Source organism: Polyergus mexicanus, unplaced genomic scaffold (genome assembly GCF_030449975.1).
Source record: "Polyergus mexicanus isolate NDT 795.1 unplaced genomic scaffold, iyPolMexi1.0 SCAF_6, whole genome shotgun sequence".
NCBI classification, from domain to species: domain Eukaryota; kingdom Metazoa; phylum Arthropoda; class Insecta; order Hymenoptera; family Formicidae; genus Polyergus; species Polyergus mexicanus.
In genome coordinates, this window is record NW_027223326.1 from 11,913,310 (window position 1) to 11,939,864 (window position 26,555).

Sequence of the window (26,555 nt, forward strand, 5' to 3'; positions counted from 1 at the left end):
ATTTATCAGAGCTTTCAAATGGGAATGATATTTGGGGATGTTTAAGAAATAATATCTACAGCAAACAAGTCTATACTAAACGATTCACCAACGTTTTATATATCTAATAAAATCTACATTAAACTATATATATTACAATATTTTGGTATTATATTACGTTTCTCTCGTGTTTACATCCTGGATGACAATCCCGCTATTTTTAATAAGCAAATGCCATTAAAACATATATAGTTTCATGAGAAGCATTTAGTGAGATGGTACTCGTGATAGTTATTGTTACTACGATCTAAACGGCGTGCACTTAAAAAGTGTGCGAGACTACGTCGTTAGTGCAAAACAGCCTTTATTTTGTAACTCAATTCCGGAAAATTGCTACAAACGTAGGCACAGAGATACGCGTCGGTAATTGCTACCTCGGTGTCCTGGTGAGAGCAGAGTATCCTTGCTCTTTGTCATCTGCGGCACGATGAGTAACGAGTTCGGTGGTGTCGGCGAGACGGTGGAAGTTTGTGGTGAGGTGGCCAGCGTCAAATTAGGTAGCGATTGACCCAGACTCGAATACGGCACTTGGACACTCAACGTGTTTGGCGTCGGGGATTTACCCAATAACGAACGTCTATTTCAGACAATGAGTTTTAATAGAGATGTTATTAATCCATTTTTTTTGCTATTCATCAATGTGAAATCACAAGCTCGAGGTTTCAACATTGCGCTCACCTTATGTGCAATCTGTGATTATGCCCGGAACTAGATTCGCCACCCTCCTCCGATGACAATGAACTCGATGCTCGCGGTTGTTCGTTTGTCTCCACGCTGACGTTTCTGCTAGGATTATAACTGGGAAGAAAGCTGCTGCTTCCCGGAGACACGCCTTCCATCTCTATACTACCGCTGGAAATGATAGAATGCATTCCATAGAATTTGATATACAATCATATCGCGTAGGCAGGACTTTGATTATGTATCGAGATTTTTTTATTAACTTTTTTTATATATACCTATGGCTATGAGCGAGACTGCTAACATGCGAGGCTCTGCTACTGCCACGCGGAGTTCTTGGAAAGTTCCCTTCGCACTCTTCTACCTCGAAATCGCCATCGCCTAATGTACTTGGTTGCCTGCTAACAGTTGCCAGATTCATCGCTGGTTCGGTACCGAGCGACGGTACTTTCATCAATGCGAATTGTTGTTGGGCGTGTCTCAAGGATTCCATCCATGACTGAAAAAGCATATGGTACTGTTAGTTCAAAACAACTTCCGCTCGTTAACTAGAAACCGTTAGCTAAAAACGTGAAGATTTATAGCCATCGGGATCGTCAGTATCGGTCAATATTTCAACTTTAAGTTTAATTAATACTATCTTCTCTTTTTTAGATTATTAAAAAATTGTGTTGTGTATATATGAGCTAGAAATAGAGATAAAGATTTAATTGAAACTATTGCCGCTAGTTAAGCGACATTGCTGAAGACCGTCGTTAATGAAGGTAAACTACGAACGCGGAATTTAAATCGAACGGGACAGTAAATCAACATTCCGCGAACTTCGTCGTAATTCATGATGGTTGTTTGTCGAGTTACCTTGGCTAGTTTCGGGTCACCGGCGCTGAGGATTAAAGCAGCCGAAACTGTCCCGTACTCGTTAAGATAAACCAATCCCAGACTGGACGGTTCTTTGACCTCGTGTATTCGTATGCGGTCGACAACATACGGTTGTCTGATAATTTTGAACATTTTTTTCGTTGTAGGTTTGCAAATCAACAGCATGTCCGTCAATAATAGCACATGCACTTCCATCTGTAAAGGATAATTGATAGATATTATACTGTTAATTTTTTATTTCAACATAATGAGAATTAAATAATTCTTTGGTATTTTTAAGATAGAACTGGAGAAAAAATTAGCTAAGTTTATAGAAACTTCATAAAATACATCAAATTACAGTAGAATTATTTTATTCAATTATTTTGCTTATTATCAATAATCATGGATATTTTTTTTTATCATGTATACAATATTTCTGAATGTAATACCAAAAGTATTGTAGTTCTGATTTAGCTAAATAACATTATCGACATATACATATACGTTATATACCTTGCTGGTAGCATCTCTTAGTTTCAAATCCCCTTCTCGAAGAAGGGTTCTCAAGCTGTCCTTCGGGCATCCGGGCATCGGTACCGTGGTAATATCGAGATTGCTGTATAATTTTATCAGTTTCTCCACTTCCTCATCGAGCCCTTTAGATTCCACGACGTCGTAACTTTCTAAACGGGAGGCTGCGCTGTCCAGCTGAGCGGCCTCCTCGTTTCTCCTTAGGGCCGCGTTCACGGACGCCACGAAACCGTCGACAGACTTGATCTACGTGCGAAACAAATCTTTCAAACGGAATTATCGCTCTTGTGAATTTTTCTCCTCGTGCTTTCTATCGGTGTGAACTATTGTAGTTTTATAATTAATATAGGATTCGCTTTTTATTTACAAAATGCACCATAATATCTGGGCAAATTTTTGAATCCAATTCTCTTTCGCTTTGCTATCCTTATCTGATATTAATGAGGGAAAAATGAGAAAAATGAATTTATTTTACCATATGGACTAATTCCGCACGTTGCTCCTCGTTCTCTGTATTTTTATAAACGGCTTTGAGCAGAAGTGAATATCTAGTCAGCCTCTGCATCGGCATCACTAGTATGTCCATAAGTTTCAGTCGGTTGCAGTCTTTTTGCGTTTCGCACCACTAATGATTGGAATATTCTTAATATAATTTGCATTATTATTTCCATCTTTACAATTTATTTCTTACGATAATGGTTATTATTAAAAGTAAAAGCTTTACGTTTATATACATATTAAACTGTGAAATTTATTAAATTAAAAAACTTGTCTGTTACGAATTTTTGTATATAAAAAGAAAAAGAGACAGAGAAGACTCAATTCAAGATTTTAGCTTCGTAACATATATAAAAACAGAAAGAAAATATTAGATTAACAGATCATGTATACATACTACTAGATACGCCGTGAAAAGCTGGTTATCATTCAGTCGGTCCTTACAATATTGCTGACACTTGCTTTGCTCGGCGCAGTATCTCGTATAAGGCGCGAACGTCTGCTCGAAAGTTTCGAAGCCGAGGAGAAGATGACCGGGATCGAGCGGTTGTCCGCTCGATCTCGATGTATTTACCATCGTGAGCAGATACTCGGTCCAGAAGTAGCGATTAGCGGCGTAGATATCAGGTATATTGCTGAAGAGCTTTGACCTGTCGACCTCGTTCAGGATATTCGAGGCCTGCAGGCTACAGAGGCATGCCATGAAGAGCTGCGATATCAGAGACGATCATCGTCACTTTTCAGAAAGGTTGAAAACTCTAATTTCAATCATCTCTGAACTCTAATTGTAAGGAGTTTTAATTTTCAGATACTCGTAGTATATATCCATCACACACAATTTGATTACTTCGATCATATTTCGATACGATGAATTTGGTTTCACGAAAATGTAGAAATGTAAATTACCGATATTTTACTCACATCGGTTACGACCTTTAACGTTTTAATGTAAGCCACTTCGGTTTCGGCCAACTCCCAGAGAGCGGTTTGTTGCTGTGTTTGTTTCTCCGAGAATAGGTGAGAATTCTCGACGATGTTGCGCCAATCATCTTCTAAACTATAGAGCGCTGAAACAATACGAAGAGAGTAAGGATGCTTACATTACAATGGCACATGCTACAACAAACTACGTTATTTACGCAGATTATTCTTTATAGATCACATAAAGATATAAGTTCTTTATAAAGATCATAAAGAAAGATGAAAAAAAAAAAAGGTTACAGCTTTAAGTCACGCCTCTTGTGTAAAATCATGTCGATCGAACGATAAACTATTTTGTTTAAAACAAACAGGAATGTCCCTCATTTATCGACTTTCGATTTTCGATACTGCAAGCGCTAACGAAAGGATGCTATTAGTAATTTAAATTACTACAACGATGCCAACCGCACTTTGTATATATCTATACGATACCCCTTAGAATTAATTCTGTCCGACTCAAACAATTTATTTTTGCACTCGAACAAAAACATTGTTCCGAAAAGTGGAAATAAAAAAATAAAAGCAAGAGTTTTTCAACTTTACCAATTTTGTCTGCGTGTAACGAATGGTGGCTGATGGTAGAAAAGGAGAATTTACATGTTCTTTCGAGATGAAGATATTTTTTTTCGAGGAGGAAAGAACACGTTAAATGAAACGAGCAGATAAACGTTACTTCGACATTTCGTCATTTCAAGGGAAATGCGCGAGAAGAGAAGGTGGGGGGGGGGAGGGAATTTCTACCTTCTTCGTTGATCGTATGATCACATTGAAAATGAATATTCGCGGGTTTCGGCACGCCGTGTTTATTGTAATCGTCCAATTGGGCAGTTAAGAGGTCCATCTTGATACCCTTGGTGTTGGTGAAGAACCCACTCCAGCGTTGCTTACTGGTTTTGAGTCCCGCAGCCCCAGCGGAACTCCGTCCAGAAGCGAGCGTCGTGCAGGCACCGCCAACCTCGGAATCGACGTTCGTATCTTCGGTGGAAACGCTGAAGAAACGACCGCTTCGACCTCGATAATTCTGTCGACCAAAAATTCATGTCTAATTAACGAATCTAGAATTGAGAGATTTGATGCAGCATTGAAAGAAAATAAAAATATATTTTCTCTTTATATTTATTAATAATTTCTTTATATATAATAGGGATATATTTCTCTTCGGTATTTTTGCGAATATTAATATTGCATTACTCGTAAAGAGAGAGAGAGGGGGGGGGGGAGAAAGAGAGAGAGAGCGCACGAAATGCCTGGCGTGAAATAATTTGAATAAATGATTGCTTATCAGGCAAATTATTAACATCTTTAAAATCGCTCACTTGTCAAACGATTATGCCGCGGTCGTGCATCAAGTCGAAAGCTTTTTGAAATGAAGGCAACATTTTAGAAATTGCTCGTTCATTTATTGTGCCCTGTAATCCGTTATCGAGTGATGTGTTAGTAACGCCATGAATAATGTATCGCGTCCAACCCGTGTTAAGAGAAGCTTTTCCAACATTTTATTAATGTTATCCTTTCGCCATGCGTTGCGATAAATCGCCCTCGTTACGTTTCCATACCTTACATCGTGCATAAATATTGTATATTTACGAAAACTCATACACATCAATATGATTATTCATCGATTTCACACTTGACACAATTTTACTTATCCTTTTTAAATTTTATAAGAAGAGAGAATTGTATTGTACTATATAAAATAAAATGTTATTATTCGATCTAGAGATTAGAAATTGTCCTCTAATGCAAATAAAGAATAATATTAGATTGTTTATTGCACGTTACTTTTTTTGTTTTTGAATATTCGATAAATAATGTAAGTGATTTTGATTCTATTTCAAAGATATTTTGTATCTGTTTTTAAGGTGATAATTTAAAACAAGCTAAATTTCTTGCTCGATTACGCAAAATCGCAATGTTTTATTAATTTCTACAAGAATTAAAATTCTCTCGCGACATTCCAAGGACGATAAAGACAAGCGAAATATCATAGTAAATTTATTACATAACGATAAAAGTCTTTCACCCTAGCCTAAATGTGTTTCGATGTATATGCGTTAATGTAGCGTAATCAACGCTCTGCCTACTCGTTTCACGTGACGTCGAACGCGGGCTGATTTCATCTATAAAATGTACCGTAATAACAGCGATAGCGGATCTTTATTGCAATCTATCGTGTCTTTCATGCGCTATCCGTCACGCCGAAAATACAAAATGACGACGTGTAAAGCGCACCCTTCGCGTGAATTTTCCGAGCGGTAACAATCGACGTGTCGACTGCTGTGATGTATGCTGCGAAAAAATCTAAAAAAAAATTTTCGACTCAAAAAAGAAATATCGAATAAATTTAATAATAAAATATACCATATAAGATGCTTCGAGATTGATATTTTCATATCTTTAGTATATTAACAAAATTTTAATAATTAATTCACAAAATTTTATTGATTATTTGATCACAATTTTCCGTGTATTTTAATTTTGCGATAGAACTGCAATTATTACAAATATGAATTTAATCGCAATATGTTATTATGGAAAACGAAAGTCGGAAAATGGATCGTCGAAGGTGTGTCGGATCAAATGTGCGCTTGTTCTACTGACGCTTGGAGCCAGTTTTATTTTTGACACTTGTCAGGATTAAAACTTGTTGGTTTTATTTGCGTCTAGATTGAGCTACGCTGAATCGACTGAAACACGAGAGATTACATTGCTGACCAAGTGGATTCATCCGGTTGTATCCGGCACGGATGAGACAGCTGCATCGCGTGAATCAAGTTGGAATGCTGACGTAATTGTTGTTCGGACAATAGCGTAACATTCAGCACGCGTACAAAGACAATAATTACCAAGACACTAGAATTCGATTGTAGTTGTATAATATTGGAATAATATCGATTAGAGATAATATCATGTCGGAAAATTAGCACCGTCCATTTATTACCGATTATAACAATTTTATATCATGGACACTAAGAACAAAGAAAAATTTTCGATTGTATTTGCACTTTTTTTAACTAAAAAATAACGCGGAGATAATATAAATAATGAAAATTAATAAAAATTGTTGCTACAATATTTATACTTAATTTTTTTCAAATTATAATTGATGAACAATATTCTCGTATGGAAAATTTTGCTTAGTCCTCTTTGGAAAATTTACCGCGAGAGAATCTCGTTCCTGATATCGACAGTATTAACCGATGATGCGCCGTCGCACCACGTTCAACGCGGCTTTGTTCGCGCCTGGCGAATCGTTTCGCGATTTGTCTTTGTCAGCCCGGCTGTATTGTTGTTCTCGTAGCAATGGATCAAGGCTCAAGGTGGGAAAAGGGCTACAGCATTATTGTTGACAGATGCTAAAGCGTTTCTTCATCTTCGTAGAGCGCGCCGCTAAAAGAAAATGTTTGCGAGACAAAGGAGTGTTCGCATTTGACGAATGATGATACATTTCGATATACTTTCTGCAAACTATTATATCCCAATGTGTAGATTGTCTTTCGCGTGATGTAATCGCGTTACATGTGATATAATCTTGCAAGAGTTATATATGTAAGTTATTCTGTGACCTTAAAGGGATTTCTTCGCGATAAAGTCGAGTTAATTAAATTTTTATCTGTGAGGAAGTTAAGCTAGGAAATTTATCGCCTATATGATACATACGTGTTGTCGTGAGAATCAATTTAAAGTATTACTTTAGCGGAAGTGAGCTACTTACTCCACTGGTTTTTCGCAATGGCACATTCTGGTTTCCTCTTTGACTCGACGTTCGAGAATTCAATCTTTCATCTTTAACTGAAATGAGAAAACAAGGGTTACTATATTACGTATCTCTGTGTTATGTATCTAATATTTCTCAATTAATCAATATTTTTCTTATAATTATATTCTCCAATAAAGTAATTTCTATTTTAATAATAATTTTTCTAGGATTGTTGATTTCTTAGGATTGTAAATTGATACTAAAGTTTTATAATGCAAATCGTAATGGACTTTGTAATATATTAACGAGAGATTAGAAAACAAATCTTTATTTTAAACAAATGGCACATTCGGCAACACATTGCGCAATTTTTCCGCTCACAAAATATGCGAGAAGATCTAATTAGTCGCAATACTATTTGTTAATGCTGCAAACGTCACTTTCAGCATGCGCGAAGCGAATTCGTTGCATATTTAAATGATGAAAAAAGTATCGTAGTTGAGAATTGCGAATTGAACGGCTTTGTTACTGATCGCACAATACATCTGTAATGCGTGAGAAAATCGAAAGGGCCGTTTAAATCGTACGAATGCCTGGGGCACCCCAATTTTGAAAGCTCTTCTATGGATGACATGCCGATAGTTCGCGACTCAACTTTACCTTTACCGCGCGCAAAAGGATCAAAGGATCAAACGCATTATAAGGGTCGCTGTTAGCATTAATTTCACCATTATCCGGGGATAACTGGATTACTTATGATCATCTATTGACCCTATTAAAACTTCATTATCGCTTCGAAAAAAAAAAAAGTAAAATGGATCGAATTTATCTCTTTTTTATTTAAAAGTATATTAAAGTTTTACAGAGAGAAAAGAATTTATTTTGAAAAGAAAAGTTCTAAATTTTAACTTATTTTTCGCATTATCGTCTTCTCGTTTGTATCACTGTGATTATAAAATTTATTTATAATTTAGTAATTAAAGCACTATATCTACATTATATTACGTACGTGTATAAATTTCGTTAAATTATATAATATTTTGAATTTTTTAAATATGTACAAGATATACATCCTATATATTTTATTATTATATTTTTGCAATTAATAATTATTGTATGCAAAAAAAAATAAATATACATATACATATGTATCGTATAAAATTTTGCAAAGCTAGAAATTTATTACAGAATACATTATATAATTTTAGAATCCATGGTTACGTCTAATTTTGCGACATTTATGTACACACATATGTTCGTAGTATAATATAGATATGATGCTTTAATTACAATCTGTTACGTATAACGTCGCAATCGCCTTGTTACGGATTTAGATAGTTTTGAATTTTAATCACTCGTAGTTGCATCGTTCCTATATTGGTTCCAGCATGCTCGTCCGTATTGACATCTGGGTCCAGATAGTGACCAGTTATTCCTATCGCGGTTCCTTGAGCGTGCAAGGGTCCTGCAACTAGTTCTGGTTTAATTTCGTTGCGGTGGCAGCTTTTCAATCGGTCTCGACAAAGAGGGCGATCGAAAGAAAATCGTTACTCATTTGCCATCAAAGACGCGTATTACATTTTCGTTTCCGTTCACGCGAACGGAAATCAGTTTTCTACTCTTGCTGCTTCATTTTCTGATAAGTAGGGTGATAAGTTTCGATATTTCCAATCTGTACGCGGACGAGAATCGTCACGCTAAATTTTTCGAAAGTTAATGATTTTTATGACTGCTAGGTGCGTAAAAAATATCAATAAATATTTTTATTTAGATCGTGTTTTACGATATTGTTAATTATAGTTTACGAAGCATTGTGTCATTATTGCTGCTATTTATCTTTTAAGTTCATAACGAGCGGCAAATTATAATTACCAATGTCCGACTAATGTCAGATATTACTACTGAAGTATTACGGAAAGATTAAAATATACATTGTTTCAATAAGGTATACTTTATTAGACGTATTATAAACATCAAAGAATCATTATAATATATATATATATATAATATTATATCAATTTATTGCAATTGGAATTTTTGGAAACAGAGATTCAGAAAATAATATAATAGCGATTCGTCGCGTAATTTCTGTCATAATGTTTTTGCGAAAAAACCGAGCCGCTCTTATATTCGGGTGTATCCCTTTTTTTTTTCCAAGGGAAATATATGTCTACTTTTTTATCGACTTATTAATTTTGCACCATATGATGTAGTTTTTTCGCTTTCGAATAATATCTCGCATCTTTTCCTTCTCTGTCTGACATACGATTACAAAAGAAACCCGGAGACTTTTAGCTCGGCTCTCTCAAAGAATATTATTGGCGATCTGTCGATCATGGGTGAATGTATCCTAATTACGTTTTGCTCGAGCCCGACGTTGAGGAAATTGAACATTTTTCCGACACGTTCGCTTCGTATCATCGTCGCACTGAAATTACACTTGCTTGTATTGCTCGCATACGTATTTCGGTCTGACTGAGCTTATTTTTGTCGCACGTGCGTATAGTGTGATACAATGTACCATAGAATAGCTTTGCGTGCGGTTATAAAAATTATATTATTAGAATCAACAATACATATATAATTATTATATTTAAAATGTATTATCATAATAATGGAAATTATGTCTGAAGAATTTTTTATTTTTAGTTTCTTTTTTTAAATTACTTTTTAAAAATATAAACTTGCTAATCCTCAAATAAGCAATATAGCAAGTAAAATGTTATTTCAGTATGAATTGCATTGTACATGTTATTCGTACCCGTTTCACATTGAGACTTTCATCGGGAACTCGCCCGCTCGCTCGAAATCGCGCTCGTCGAAATCTGCGACCTTTCTCAGCGATGTACATACATACCTCTTAGGGTCAAATACACCGGGGAAATCACGATGGAAACGAAATAGCGGCGTTAAGTAACTGAGAAAATTTTCTGTGAGAGCGTCGAGTCGCGCGTTTAGCCCTCTTACCGCCTTCTTTCCTTTTTCGCCTCGATAGGATTATGTAGACATTGTCGCGAGATTTTATTTTGCTACTCTTTCTTACTCTCTCTCTTCTTCGCTGAAAAATCCTATTTCGCTCGAAAAAGTTCCAACGATGGATTTATCGCACTAATAAATTATCGAGATATGTTGTATATATATATATTTTCACTGCTTCAAACATTCTAGACGGATGAAGTTGCAAGCTCTGGAGATTCGCGGTTTATCCACATGTATGTTCAAATAGATATAAATGCCCAGTTTAAACTCCCAGCAGAGCACATAGGCGGTTTTTTTTTTTTTTTTTTTTTTTTTTTTTTTTAAGCAGTTGCATCTAACCCGGAATAAGATTGTACGAAAAAGTTTCGAAAAATAAATTAATGCATTGTTACTAGACACAATTAACAAAGATTGCAATGAAGACAGCTTGCTTACTTAACATTATTTATAATAAGGATAATTGTAACCATCAAAATATTTAGTAATTGTTTTTATATATTGAACGGCGGGAGAGTTTATAATTACACGTGATAATATGAAGTAAGATCTTCGTATAATAGAATCGCGCAATATGATATAATGAATAGGTAAAAATTTGTTAAAAATTTTGTTGTGATTATTTACGGACTTTGTTAATTAAAAATTGTATTAAAAATTAGATTGTGGAAATACGCATGCTTTTTGTAAACTATTTTGTAAAAAATAATTAAAAGAGAAAACATATACATATATGTGTCTGTGTGTGAGAGAAGAAAATCTTCCTGGTAAATACAATACTTTTCAGTATCCCTGTTTGACTAGACTAAAATGGGACTGAGCTTAATTACTCGTTCGTTCTTCATTATCTATTAACGATTCTTTGAAACCCTCGTCTATTATCGCAAGATACCTTCGTTGTCTCAAGTCGTCGGAAAACAATTAAATTAATCGAAAGAAGCGAGAAAATGGCCTGTGCGTGATCTGTGATAATTCAACAAATTTAGAAGTGCTGAATTATACGGAGCACTTGATCGATTAACTTTGTGTGTAAACCGACTTGTATAGCCGCTAATTGTAAGTGAACTAAACGTGCAATATATTATATTACACTGTATTTTCCAGTATTTAAATGTGCACAGCGAAATCTACAGAGTTTTAATATTTTACGCAGAAATTTTCTATAAAATACTTTTTTTCGAAATGTCTCTGAAAAAGACTAATAAGGAATTGAAAACTTAAAAGAATTATAAATAATAAAGAGAAATCCAATATATATATATACAAAGAGAGAGGGAGAGAGACTAATTCCTAAAATATTATCAGCGAAAAGAATAAAGAAAAACTTCGAAAAAGTTGAATTAAATATTTGCCTTGCAATAAATATATTATAAACTCCATTATATGACACAAACTTAGACGATTTATGACAATCGTTAGGATTGTTTTTTGTTGAAAATATGAAAGAATAAAATACAGAAAGATTTTCGTCAATTCGCATATAATCCCTTCGCGATTTATGTCACTCAATTTTAAGTCGTATTCGTACAGCTAGATTAATCAGCTTGGGGAATTAACCGATCCATCTCACATTGCGTGTAGAACAATTAATTATATTCAATGTATCAGTCGCAAATGAGTCAGAGCGTTCCGACGTTTCATTAATAATTAATTGATTATACAATAATAGTCAAAACTAAAGAGCCAAGTCTTCATTGCACGCGATATCTTTTATAAGGACGTGTGTAAATTAATAACAAAAAGTTTCTGACGCGACAACCGTTATTTGTATTTATATTTTCGAGTATATATCACTTATCGCATTAATTAATTACTTTCTCTAGCAAAATTCGGTCATCGGGTCATTGTTCTCTGTACGTATACATCTGTCATGACGTCTATCGCGAAGTCTTACGTTAACGCTAGATAATTAAATGTGTAAATCTATCACTCATTGAAGGTACCCATTGAATTCTCCCTCCTTCTTCGATATTTGATACTTATTACTATGTACATTACTATTACAGGATAAAAAAAGGAAATAAAGAAGAAAAAGAGATCGAAGAATATATCCACATATGTACACGTGCACAGATATACAAACTCACACGCCACACAATCTGATAATTAAGCGAATCTTATATATTAAATAATTTATATATTAAATAATTTATATTAAATTCAAATATAACAGAATAATGCAAACTTACAAGTTACTCGTAGATGCTTTCCACCAAGTGTAGAAGCGTCCGTTGTCAGCAGAGATAACGGCGTCGATGAGCTGTCCAGAACTTCGACGCGCGATAAATCGATGCCGCGACGCTCACAGACCGGATTCAGTACATCCCTGTAACACACCACACACGTAATATAACGAGATAAACTATTAACGCTTGTGTGTTATAAATCGATGAATTCATTAAAAGTTTCAAACTATTAATATTTTTCAAAAAATTGATTTGCCATGAATACTATATAAGGATCGTGAGATAATTCGTAAATAATCGCAATAACGCGAGGATCTTGTCCTACACCATGTAAAAGTAAATTTTATTTTTTACCGTAGATCAATTAAAAATTTTTGGCCGAGTTGGAATATTATTTAAACCGAAATTTGCATGTTCATACTTTTTGATAGCGTCCACACAATGTTTTTATATCGAGCAAAATCGCAGTTTCATGGCATAGTTTACCTTTTCCACGATGAAATATCTGCCAAACAAAACACTTTTAATATTTATTTTACAAAATGTCGAAATAAAATTAAAGCGGAAATATCGAGGAATTGAATTAATAAATTACAAAGACGAAAAATCGCGTTAATACAACACACGAATCCCATCGTACATCTCAATATGCTAATGCTTTTCAAAAACCTAGAAACTGATCGAAGAGGAAATAATAAACCAAGCAGATATTGTCGCCTAATCGCAGAATCAGAAACTGTTATGCGCATCCTCGTCTACAGGGATAAAACTTGACATCCCTAATTTCCCTTCCATTTCCCTTTACGAAACATTGCCAAATTATTGCGGAATTACTATGTGTTCCTCATAATGACGTAAATCACCGAAATCTTACTATTTTTATTTCGTTGAATATGCCCTAACTAGTCATGTCATATATAATTACTAAGGAGATTTTTATGAATAGATAATTATGTAAGAGAGACGATCTAAACAAATTAAATTCGGTAAACCGTTTATATAATTTGACTTATGTTTATAATTGTTAATTATTCGCACGACAATTTAATTTGAAATCCGATGACAAATTGAAAGTTAAAAGTTTAATTGTGGGTGTGTATATGTGCGGAATTCATATAGAATTTAAATTTATTATAACGAATATAAATTATTTTATTATAATAAATATATAATACTGATAAATAAGTAATAATCGCGATTAATATGTATAATAGTAATGATATAAAATATAAACTAATGCCAAATCATAAGTACTTTTTCTATTAATTTATCAAAAAATAAGCTCATTCCCTACAATTTACGTTGATAAAATAATGTATAAAAAAAATGCAATACAGTGCAATTTTATATTATCAGTTATAGTATAAAATTTACCTCCTAATTTCCCGGATATTATGCTGGTTTTTCTAATAGTCTATTTCGAAAGCAGGAAGAGGAGTGTCTAAATGAAATAAGGTTGAAACATAAGGTATTCTCCGTCGAAGCGTAACACTACAAATCGTGATGGAGCAGAAATTCCGTCAACGGAATTCGGATGAGAAATAAATAAATTATTCTCATCCATACGCGCGCGTTTTATTCTATCATCAATTATTCATCCTTCCTTAGTGCATTTTACACTATTTACCATTATTTGACATCGATTATAATTAGAATATAAAATTCTCTTATATCTAGTTAATTTATCGAACATAAGATTCTAATATTTGTTCTTTGGAGATAGCTCTCACAAGTTATAAATTTCACCGATATAGCAAGATATTAAATTAACCATATATCATCCATGCGCCCGCTGATTCAGGATTAAATAAAAAATTCGTGTTATAATTAAAACGTGTCGCGATTCGAGTGGAGAAAAAAGTAAATCGAATCTCCCTCCGATGACGCAATGTCAAATAAAAAAATCTACGCACGTGGCTCGTTCCAAGTATTTAGAAATCAAAGTAACGAATGGCGTTTAACGGTCCAATTTCATCCGGCATAATTTTTTTTATTTCACATTGTATAGGCTCTGCAGCTTTTGTTCCAGCCGGATAGAATGGCACCTACTTGTATATGTATATTCATGTGAATATCGTTTTTTTTTTTTTTTTTTTTTTTTAACTTTGAAGCATTTCGACACTCGAGTATTTTTTTCAACGATTAAAATGTAATATGAATTTGGTAAAAAATTTTATGACGTCAAAAAATCGATATTGCAAATAAGTAAAAGTACTTGCGAATATCTTTCTCGTCAGTTAGTCATAATAAATCATAGATTTGTTATATTGTACAAATCATTACAATGTGTTAATTTTAACGCTAATTTTTCCAATAATTGTTTATTGAAAAATAGATAACGAAGATTATTTATTCGAAAGCAATCGCTATTGAAAATTGTTTCTAATGAACGTTTTTAATGAACTCGTTTGTACTTTATTAGTAATATTTGTCGATTTTATTATCCTTCTATACAAAATGAATGCATCTTCGCAATGCTAACAGTAAGAGTCATTTGATTTTCCTCGTTTATCAGTCGATATTTTCTCCTTTTGCTATTGCGATACACATTGCTCGAACAGGACTGTGTCCTCTCTTTGCACCCGATTTATTGAACATATATCTGGCCGCATTAAATCGCTATAAATCACTGGCTAATGCGACAGCTTCCCAGATGAGTATTGGTATTCATGTATATGTGTATAGGCGCACGTTCTAAATTGTGGTTTGCCATTTCAAAGAGAATGATGATGCAACGATATTCGCCGTTATACATTGTTTGAGGCTCGACTGTCAGAGATACTTCGAAAACGAAAAAAAAAGGATTTTTACATGATTCACGTTTCGCGAATATATTCGATTACTTTTTACTTTAAATTAAATAATTAATATGTATTTAATGTACCTAAATAATCCGCTCTTAAATTAATTAAAGTGTCTAAATTATAGTAAAACAAATTTGAATAAAAATATAGAGCAGAAAATCTATAAGAATATTTCTTATAGATGATTGTGAAACACCGTATGTATTGAAAGTAAGATTACATAAGTCTTTGGAACCATGCAGATTATTTTATTTTTTTTTTTGTGTAAGAAATTCGTACAATTAACAGTAATGTGTCTTAATTGTAATGCGAGATATAACTTGGTGAGATCATTACGAGCGGTATAAAAACGATCCGGGTAATTCAAGATAAAAAAGATTTCGCGTTGATAGAAAACGGCGTTTTTTTTTTTTTTTTTTTTTTCATGCAAACCGCGTATCTTGTGATCGCGATTCCAGGGTTCGTAAAATGGAAATTTTTTTGTCAAAAAACCGATACGACAGAAGCAAAGTGTGCTTTGTTCAATTCTCGGTTCGCCGCATAATAATGCTTGGTAATTAAGAGTTATCTCATTGAAGATGTAAGGTATTTTCGCGCACACTTGCACTGCAGCGATTTAGTAGTATAACAGTATTATCTTTCGTGATATATCATGTTGATTTTTTAATATTCTTTGTCACGTTGAATGACTACGAATTAATTAAAGGTACGTTAGCGAAGTTTATTGGAAATAAAAATAATAATGCAAAATTATTACAAGTGTAGCACATCATTGGGGAAACAAAAAAAGCCGAAAAGAAAAGGATAAAATCATGATAAAAAATAAAATCTTTAAAAATTTCTCTCTCACATAGAAACGAGATAAAAAAATTAATAAATAATAATTAGATAGTGATTTTTTTCATATTTAATATAATTACAATTACACGTACATTTTTCATATTTAATATAATTATTAATTATAAATATATTAAAAATGTTTTTTATTATATCAAAATTGCTCTCTAATTATTATACATAATTTTTTTTTATCTCGTTTCTATGTACAAAAGAAATTTTTGACACTTGTATTAATTATTTTCCACCATCATTTTTTTAGCATTTTATATATTTATTTTATATATTCAATTTTCATATATTTAAATTTTAATAAGCAACTTTTTAAAAAGAAAAAAAGTTCTGCGCTTATTGTCATTCTAAAATTTCCAAGTATTTTTTAAATATTCAATTCTCTTAATAAATCTTCGAGTATTATAAAGTCTTAGTTTAGATTAGTGCTTCTGAAATGTTAACTATGGATAGAGATCTATGTTATCGCGATATACATACACATTGTAAAATGGCACACTCTTTCCTTATTAAAAAACAACTTTTTTTTAGCGAATAAGCTAGTAGTCTCATTGTCAGTAAAATCGTATCAATAATCGTCATCTTTTTTCTCTGAAAGCTTGTAAAAAATTTCTCGCAGATCAACGCATCGCATTTAATGATGACACACCTTCACGATGATTAAAACAAATGATATAAAGATCTTTCTTTTTCTCTTTCTCTCTCTTAATTAAACGCATCAAGATAAATTAGATTCATTCTTGATTATGAGACGAGGATCTTCTAATACGCGACGCACAATTTATTTCCTTTCTGCCGTAATACGAGTTTATTATATTTATGTTATAAACATTTTAACAGGCGACGATCTTTGTCTATTTATTCTCGCTCACAAATCCCGCATCAAATTTGTCGCGATATATTTATCAGTACACCCGGTAGAGCGCGGACAACTGCACCGTAGAAAAGGGCTGACCTCTTGGCGATCTGAAAAATAGAAGTGCTGCTTCCGCCTTCCCCCCTGTTCCTTTCCCTAACCGATTATTGAATGGATTGCCGAATCATCTCGAAGATCGATAAAAAAGGAAAAAAGATTGCCTCACGAATAAATTTAAAGGAAATTAGATATGACGCGGTGTACGTGTCGATATATTTCTATACTTGCTTTAATAGGATTTTTTCTAATGCTAAGCATTATATGATTACATTTGAAGCTAATTTCTGATATTCAGTTAAAAATATATTTTTTTTTAAAGAAAATAATACACATCAAAAAAAAATTGTGTACGTGTTTGAAAGTAAATTTTAAATTCACTGTGTGATTAAAGAATAATTTAATCAGTCCTGCATTTTTCGACTGACAATGAGATATAACAGAATTAAAATTATGTATTCTTGTATTTAATCGAAAAATAGTGAAGAAATAAAATAATTTTAATAATTATTATCAATCATTATTAAATAACTATAATTACAATTATGCACAATAAAAAAAAAAAATTTATTTCGCTACGATACACATGTGGAAAAATATCGATACCAGAGCGAATATTTTTCGCGTTTCATCGCAATAAAAATTTTCATAAGTCATATATGATGTAAAATAGCAATTATGCGCATGGAATCAGTCTTTAAACGCAGTATTGTTTAGATGCATACATTCATAAATAGCGTAAATCGTATTTTTATTCGATCTAAAACGCGAGAAATTTATTGGTGAAACAGACTGGCCGAATATTAAATGTATTATATGCAGGATTGGAAACGTTACTCTATAAAAGTAACGCGTTACCGTTACCGTTACTCGGAAAGTAACGATTCGTTACTTTTTCGTTATGTTTTTGTTTTTTGTAATACTAAAATAAGCTATTAGATTATAAAATTATTTGATAATCAATATTAAATGTAATAATCTATGTTACAATTAAAAACTCTAAATTAGTCTCTGTATAGCGTGCGTTTTTTATATTAAACTTATTTAATGATTCTACTTTTTTACGTTAATATTTTTACTTTTTAATACACTTATCTTTATAGGAATTTAAATTGTAATTTACAAATTTCAATTATGTCGAAAATTTTTATCAAACATTGTTTTTAAATATTGATAAGAGAACTATTGATATTATTAAGAATGTATTCCAATATTCACTATCAATATTGTAAAATCTATAATTTATACGTTATTATAGATTCTCAGTACTGGCGGTGATTATCAGAATGCAGCCTATGATAGAAGGCTACAAAATATTTTTCAAAAAATATATCTATTGAATAGATATAAGATAATAAAGAACTAAAAAATGATGATAAAAGTAACGGCTAATCCGTTACCGTTACTATAAAAATGTAACGACGTTACCGTTACCGTTGCAAACAGAAAAAAAGTAACGATCGTTACCGAAAAAAAGTAACTGTAACGGTAACGACGTTACAAGTAACGCGTTACTTCGCAACCCTGATTATATGATAATGCTTCACTCACACAAGGTAAGTTCCCCTCGTAGCTGGCAGAAACTCCTCGCGTTCGAAGGAAGCTGCGGCGGTGTCGTCGCCCACCTCGAAACTGACGCTGAAGTATTCATTACTGGACACCTATAACCAAAATAAAACTATGATTAGTTTTATATCTCTAAATAAAAAAGGTATCTTGAATATTTCATAATCTAAAATGTGATAAAAAAGATTTTCAGTTTGAGATATTAACTCGATGTCAAAATTTTATTCATCGTTAATCTAATAAGATTTAATTATTGCTTATGTTTCTTTTATAATCTTTAGTACGCGTCTGAAGAAGAATTTAGAGAATGCGCCAGCGTTTCTTTCTCTACGAAAAAAAAAAAAAAAAAAAAAAAAAACTACGATTACTTCGTAGTTCTCGTACCCAAATTCAATATTGCTTCCACGTTCGCCCGTTCGACTCGATTTTTTTCCCTCATAAATAATGCAGGAACGGCGTTCTCATAAATTCCAGTCACCTGGTAGGCTGGTGAATCGGCCTACGGAATTAAATATTAAAGCGCGGCATATGGAAGCAATCGCTGCGTCGCGTCTTTAGAAGCGCAAGTAGCAAAAAGATTCTTATTTGTCATCATACCTCAAATTAATTTATTTTGTTGCTTAGCATAAACAAATCAAAAGAAACGAAAGAAATTTAATCGAGTAAAATTAACATATCAGCACATTATTAAGCAAGATTTACAAAGATTATGTTACATCTTGTGTGTATATCTAAATTTTAATAATTCCTCGTATAAATCTGGAACGACAACGAGAGAGAAAAAATTCTTTCGTTTTTCTCAAATATGTTGGTTATTTAATTATATATAAGATTGTATACGTCACACGCGAAGGTAAAGGGCGGTCTCGTTATTGATTTTTATTTTGCAATAGAACCTTGAGAGATTCGAAATCGCCGATATAACTTTAGTTTTAGTTGCACCAAGCGCGAGCTTTACAATATGGAATTCATAACGAGGTGTAAGGCCATTAAATGTTTCTTTGGCTATGTAATTTTGAGTATACAATCGTGTAAGCGGCTGTACATATCACGCTCGAGAGCTTATACCGGATATGCTGTTCCTTCGTATACACACTTTGTTTACAGTTATATTACAAACTTTCCTTTATCCATCACAAAGGCTTAAAAGGTATACGCACGGTTCACGCAACGTACTACACAATACCCATGCATAGAATTGAATCGAGATTATTGTTAAACTTGGTAATTATACCCATGTCAACACTTTGCAAAACAATTTAATATATATAGATTTAAACAAATATTGCAATAATTATCACGATAATTTCGCGACGACCGGCTAAATGCAACAAACGAAGTGATTTATGTTTATATACATTATTACAATAATTGAGATTGTTAGATAAAGATTTAACTGTTATATTTTCTTATATTAAAATATATATTTTAATATATATTACTTTAAATGATTTTTTTTTATTTAAAAACCTTTTTCATCCATACCTCGAAGAAATATTTAGGGGATCACTTTAAATAAAAAAGATTTCGTTAAAACTTGTTTGTTAAAATAAAGATTAAGATTCGGTCATTAATTTAGATTCCAAATTTTGTCTCGAATTATTTTTAATATTTATAAATTATTTGAGTAACAATCAACGCACCACGTATTTCAACATAGGCATAAAATTAAGGAAGAAAATAACATAATTTCGTTTGCTACGTTTCCGTCAATACAATTCACGTAAATTGAAGTGTATTATCATTATCAAAATTTATTATTTTTGGATACAATCTGTAAAGTTTCGGAGACGAGTGTTATATTCCACGTTTGTATAATATCAATTCGGAATAGTCGACGGCAGCAGTTTTCGGAGACATATGGTATATGTAACTCACCAATCTTCCCAAAGTAAGGATAAATACTTGGCAAGTTCGTGACAATGATACTAACGTGCGTGCGGACGCTTAATGAAAATTCCTTCGCCGCTTCCTATAAGAGAAGAGACTGTAATATTATCGTTTATCATTCCTTTTGTAACAACTTATCTCATAGGGATTTTTCACCGCCTCCGACGCTGTGAATTGTTATTTCCGACTTAACTCGCAGAATTTTATTCTTAAATTATCTTATTATACTCGAGAGAGAGAGAGAGAGAGAGAGAGAGAGAGAATAAATTACAAATAAAATAAAATATGTAGAGATTTTAATACCACATTTATATTCATTACACATTTATAAAAGTGATATAGTAAATTTTTATCGTAAAAGGATAAGAGATTGTGTTATGATGAATACTTGATTTTCTGTGTATATGTATGTATGTATGCGATACATATAATTAAATCGAAAACAATTTTCTTCTTTCTTTCTAATCAATTAATAATTTACGTTGCTCTTTATACTTTTTTCTGCAATATAATTACATAATTTAATAATACATTTCACATAATCAAACTAAATAAATAAATGACTTGCGAGCAAGTCTTTCCACAAAAACTTGTTTCCGACGAATCTTGCTTTTATTGCAATATCTAATAATCTACACGTGAGAGAACTATCAATATGTTTTCGCCAAGAATAAAAGACGTTAAAAGAGGAAAAGCTAAATTGTGTGAGAAGGGCACAGTTCGACAAACTCAATTTTTGTCATATATTATTACGTGACTCGAATGGAATTAGCGATATGTGTCTCGACTTCGGTCAACACTATGCAACGTCGTTAAACAAACTAAAAATTTGAATTGTTTTACATGTATTTTTCTTTTTTCCAAAAAAAAAAATGAGCTTTATTTTGATAGCAAAGATATAAACGTTTCGGCCGTTTAAAACAATTATTGATAGAAATTATATAAAAAGTATTTAATTTGCACTCATATATTATGACTGTCAATGTAATTATATCATGAATAATTTTTCTGGGAATTAATTTAGAATATCGAAAATCAACTGTTAAATTTTTCGTATTTAGTTCGCGATTACGTATCTGATAATGGCTGATTAGATACTCATTTTGTCGTAGTAATAATCGCCGTTTTCGTAGTTTGCGTTTTTACGTCATAGATGGTATGCCTAGGCGTAGCTGCAAGTAGTCGAAATCAACGCCTACGCGGCCACTTACATTTTAGAAGAGTACACATATATAAGTATAAGCTTACTTCTTCATTATTTTCTATAGTATACCATTCGTGCAACAATTTGCAATTTTGATTTTTTTTGCTTTTTTAGATAAGCAATGGATCTTTTGTTTACATCTATGTAAATGAGGATGTATATGATAGAATTTAATTTGCGTAGAAAAATAAATTATGTAAAAAGAAAGGATTTGAGGATATAAGCTCTTGATCTATTTGACGTAAAAATTTTAATTTTTCATCAATGAAAATTTATCTAATTGATATTTCGTACTGTCATATTATTCATATATAAAGTCGTACGTAAAGATAATGCGAATGAATAACTTTTATGCGGAGGCCTTTCAATTCTTTCGAAAGCTTTACGAGAACGTTGAAACCACCTGGGGATACCGATATGATAAAACTCGGAGCGTACTTTGCAAATTACCACTCGTTCGTGTCATTAAAAGCTCTCGCTCGGTCGTTGCCGCAATCTAATCTATTAACTCAATCTTATTTTGCGCGCGTTTGTCGAAATCGACGACGATACGAGAGAACCGTCGACTTCATCCGATGGAACTTTAAAAAAGCCCTCTTGCGAGTCATTACGTTTTTGGCTCTTCGCCGACCACTTGTGGAAGAAAATTGCAGTAATTTCGCGCTCGCTTGCAATTCGCTGAAATTTTTATGCCCATTAAAATGTGACCTTGACGGCGTGAGTGCGATAAATCTGGGTAATTTTGCAACGCAAAGTGCTCGCGTTCAACTTTAAGATTTTCTTATAAATTAACGGTCTACTGCTTTGTACTATAATTTACGACGCGTACCTCTCTTTTACGAATTATTTATATTATAATTAGATTGACAGGTTAATACGATAGAATGTGAAATAATTTCCATACAACTTCAACTTCAAATAATTGCCCTATAAATCCAAGCTTAATAAAATAAATAAAAATAAAATAATGCAAGATATACATAAAAGATTCTATTATATATTTTGTTAACTCTTGCACGATTATTAATCAATATACATATGTAACAAAAAAGGGATTAAAAACGATTATGAAGATTCGCTTTCTGCATGTAAACATATTACTATCGTGTAATATTTTTATTAAATTTAATATAATATAATAAATTTTATATTATGTATAATTATGAGAATTATGCGATACATATCTATTTCTGTATATACTCGAAATTGTAATTTCGTTATCTAAATGGGATCAAAAAGATAGTGGATAATTATCGATTGTGTGTTCAATATTCTCCGCGATAATTATTAACGATTACGCAAATATCAATGGACCAATATAGCAGTGTTCACAAACCGTTATTAATATTCGATTTATACTAAATCTACATTCCATAATGGTTTTTATGCATTTTTAATTGTGTCGATTTCAATTATCATTGTTTTAAATATCGTCTGCTCACTCGACGTAATTTCGATATCAAGCTTTGTTCATGTGCCGTTTGATGGTAAATATTTATATAATTAATATACGGAGACGCGCTCGCATCTGAGAGAGAAAGAGAGAGAGAGAGAGAGAGAGAGAGAGAGAGAGAGAGAGAGAGAGAGAGAGAGAGAGAGAGAGAGAGAGAGAGAGAGAGAGAGAGAGAGAGAGAGAGAGAGAGAGAGAGAGGAAAAGAATACAATCTCTTTAAAAGTTTAATTTCATGGAATATATAGGTGGATTTGTAATATTAGATGGTGGCTTAAGAATATAGATTAATATTTGCCGAGCGTTTTACATATCGTGCGCTAGTCGACAATATTTTTAGCATAATGAGTTTTAAAATGCAATTACTTACTGCTGTAATTACTTACCAATGTAATTGTGCACATCTATTAAACTGCATTGAATTAACTTATATTGATTTTATTTTATCGCGCGTAATAACAGACTAAACTAACGTTGTAATTAAATTACGTGACATTATGATTTCGTCTAGTATTTCACAGTAGGACACATTCCCGTGTAAAATCATGCCCGTTTATTACAATTCTCGCAGTTTTATGAAATCGGGTCCGGCTAATAGCAATTCCATGTTTCGTCGTGCTTTCTCACTGCTTTGCCGGATATCTGTAGGTTTCGTATCCCGGCTACTCGTTTGCGCCAAGGGGATTACACAAAGGAACTCATCCCCTCCACGCAAAGGACGATCCAGTGAATATCGGGTGTTCGATAGCGATTGATCGCTTAGCGATTCAACGTCCGTTATTCGCGTGCTCGTTATTCGCGTCCCACGAACGCGAGGTAAATCAAACAATGAAATGCATATATACATCCAAATATCATCCGGGGAGAACAATTATCGAACGACGTAGACAAAATATTTTGCACGTGAAAATGATATGCGACATAATAAATCAAAACGCGCGCGAAAAAAGAAACAAAAAGACTTTTATTATAATTAAAATAAGAGATATTTATATAAATATTAATTATTTGCTCCTTTAAGAGATTCTTTTTATTAAAGAAAAGAAATAATGAAACAAATTAAATATAACAATTATCTGTCAGAAATGCAATAGAGAATCAGCTTCTCTTTCTCTTCCTAAAATATGTTTTATTTTTTCTTACTTTCTCTCTCAATATCTGATATTCTTACATATGTAATGTTACAATTAGAGTGAGGAAGAATAAAGTAAAGTAAGAAATAATTCTAAAAGTCATTCTGAAATTAAAAAGAATCGATGAAACTTATCTTGGGGAGGGAGAAAAAGAGAAAGAGAGAGTTTAAAATATTAACAGCACAAATTAATTAACGCTTCAACGAGATAAAGCGTTTCTTGCATCGTTCAAGAAGTGTACTGTATTTCTTGCAGAGAAGAGAAGAGATAAGACAGACACACGCAAAAGGGTGAAATAAAATGGCAGCTAAAATTTCATGATGACGCGAGCGATTATATAGCGCGGCATTGAATAGAAGCTTTGTTCCTTTTGTTTTGAATGTAATTTCATTGCCTTCGCGTGATTGTCGCGCGCATGGTCATGGGACTATGCTAATTGACAAATTAATTTTGCAGAATTACTTGGTGACATTTATGTCGCGTATACATAGCGTAGAGCATGCCACAAGAAAATGACAACACCAGGCTAGCTGATGTAATGAAATGTCAGAAACCAACAATTGTTCCGAGACGCGAAACAATTCCCGATTGCAATTAAAGTTAGTTTGATTATCTTGTCTTGTTAACGAGTACTGTGGTGTCTTGTAATTCGACTTGCAACCACCGCATAGAAAAGCGTAAACTAAAAATATATTTATTATTCTTGGAATCTTCTCTCTCTCTCTCTCTCTAATTGTGGAGTCAAATATAAACTTTACTCGAAAAGAGCAATATTTATAAAATCATTATTTTAAAATGCAAATGACGCAAAAAATTTTATATACGTAAGAATCAGTTTTTATAAAAAAATTTTTTAAAAGGGATATCAAATATTTATATTTCATAAAAAAATGTACCATAAATATTTCATAGTATGTATATTTATGGAACGTTATTTACTCCATTTTTTTTATCTCCCTTAAAGAAATTATCTTTTTTCAAAAAATGCATATTAAATTCTCAATAATCTATCATACGTATATAATTATATGTATAATAAAGTGTACAATAATAATAATAATAATAATAATAAAAAAAAAAATCTCGCTGATAAAGATGCTGACGCTCTCATTTTCATCGTCTATTGTCTACTTATTTATCGAAATCGATTTGCTAATAGACGAAAAAAATATGTTAATCACTAGAATAGCTTCTCCCAAGAGGAATAAATTTATGCAGCTGATCCGCAACATAGATATGGTTTTTATAAATTCCTGGAAATTACGGTAAACGTTTTCTACATCTTTCTTTAACGTCGAGCTAAGAAAGGAATTAGTTTCACCAACGCGGGACGCAAAATAATTGCGGGTGTTATACACCGGCGCTTTCCTTAGCTTTTCTCCATCCTTTATTCTAATTTATCTTTATTATTAGCATATTGTTTATCCTTATTTATATTATTTAAATACGTCTTCAAATGCATAAATATTGACGGTTCGTTAAAAGATCGTTAACTGCAGATTATTATATCGCGTCACGCCGTTCAATCTGGCTTCATTGCGAATTCAGGGAGTGACATAGAATTTCCATTTGGGATATGGAATCACAGTTCGGATAATGTCCGGGCCACTTCGTAGAGATCGCAAAAATTCCCAAGCAGCCGAAAGTATTTCAATAGCATATATAAAGGATCAGCTTCTCCTGTTGTATCGATGCCATTTCACTGGTAGGAGAGCTCCCCTTTTTAGCTCCTCGGATCTTACTTGGATTTCGAAGTAACTCGGTTGTTTCAACAATTTTTGCAAAATGGCATTGTAAAAAATAGCAAAGAAATAAAAAAAATAACATAATAATTCTCTAATTTTATTAATGTGTTTATGTTGTTGCATATTTTAATGTATAAATGTCCATTTGTAATTATCGCATTACGATTATCACGCTCGAAACTGGCACTGGAAATGGAAACGTCGAGTACATACGTATTATCGGGATAAAAATATTCTTCCGTGAGTCTGATATTTCTCTGGCCGATCATCGCGCATCTTTTACGATCGGTTTGACACTCGTACTCGAGCAGTGAAATATATATCTTCTCTCTATGGTCGGTCTCGCAGGAAGGTATATGAAAGATGCGGGGACATTTATATTTCTCTTAGAGATTGTGTTAACTTGGATGAAGACGACACAAAGATGTGAGACTTTCAAGTCGCGTTTTATTTTATTCTCGGCCACTCGTCGCACTGGGATAAAGCGGAATCCCGCGAATAAAAAGGGAATTTCCTCACTCGTTATATCGGAACTTTTCGTACATGCG

At 32.8% G+C, this 26,555-nt stretch overlaps 1 protein-coding gene across 9 annotated transcripts in view; it reads right to left on the reverse strand.

Moving 5' to 3' along the window:
- LOC138934353 (pleckstrin homology domain-containing family G member 5) overlaps positions 1–26,555 on the reverse strand; it is a 113,397-nt gene that overhangs the window by 2,813 nt on the left and 84,029 nt on the right. For 8 of the 9 annotated variants that reach the window (XM_070297982.1, XM_070297980.1, XM_070297985.1 and 5 more), the window contains 12 exons: positions 18,571–18,680; positions 12,457–12,593; positions 7,307–7,383; positions 4,333–4,612; positions 3,532–3,677; positions 3,008–3,319; positions 2,588–2,737; positions 2,095–2,358; positions 1,579–1,794; positions 999–1,219; positions 718–891; positions 411–616 (listed from right to left, as the gene is read on the reverse strand). In XM_070297982.1, the coding sequence (XP_070154083.1) occupies positions 411–616; positions 718–891; positions 999–1,219; positions 1,579–1,794; positions 2,095–2,358; positions 2,588–2,737; positions 3,008–3,319; positions 3,532–3,677; positions 4,333–4,612; positions 7,307–7,383; positions 12,457–12,593; positions 18,571–18,680 (2,293 nt within the window). The remainder of the gene's footprint in view (positions 1–410; positions 617–717; positions 892–998; positions 1,220–1,578; positions 1,795–2,094; positions 2,359–2,587; positions 2,738–3,007; positions 3,320–3,531; positions 3,678–4,332; positions 4,613–7,306; positions 7,384–12,456; positions 12,594–18,570; positions 18,681–26,555) is intronic. The other variant, XM_070297981.1, reaches the window with a different exon arrangement.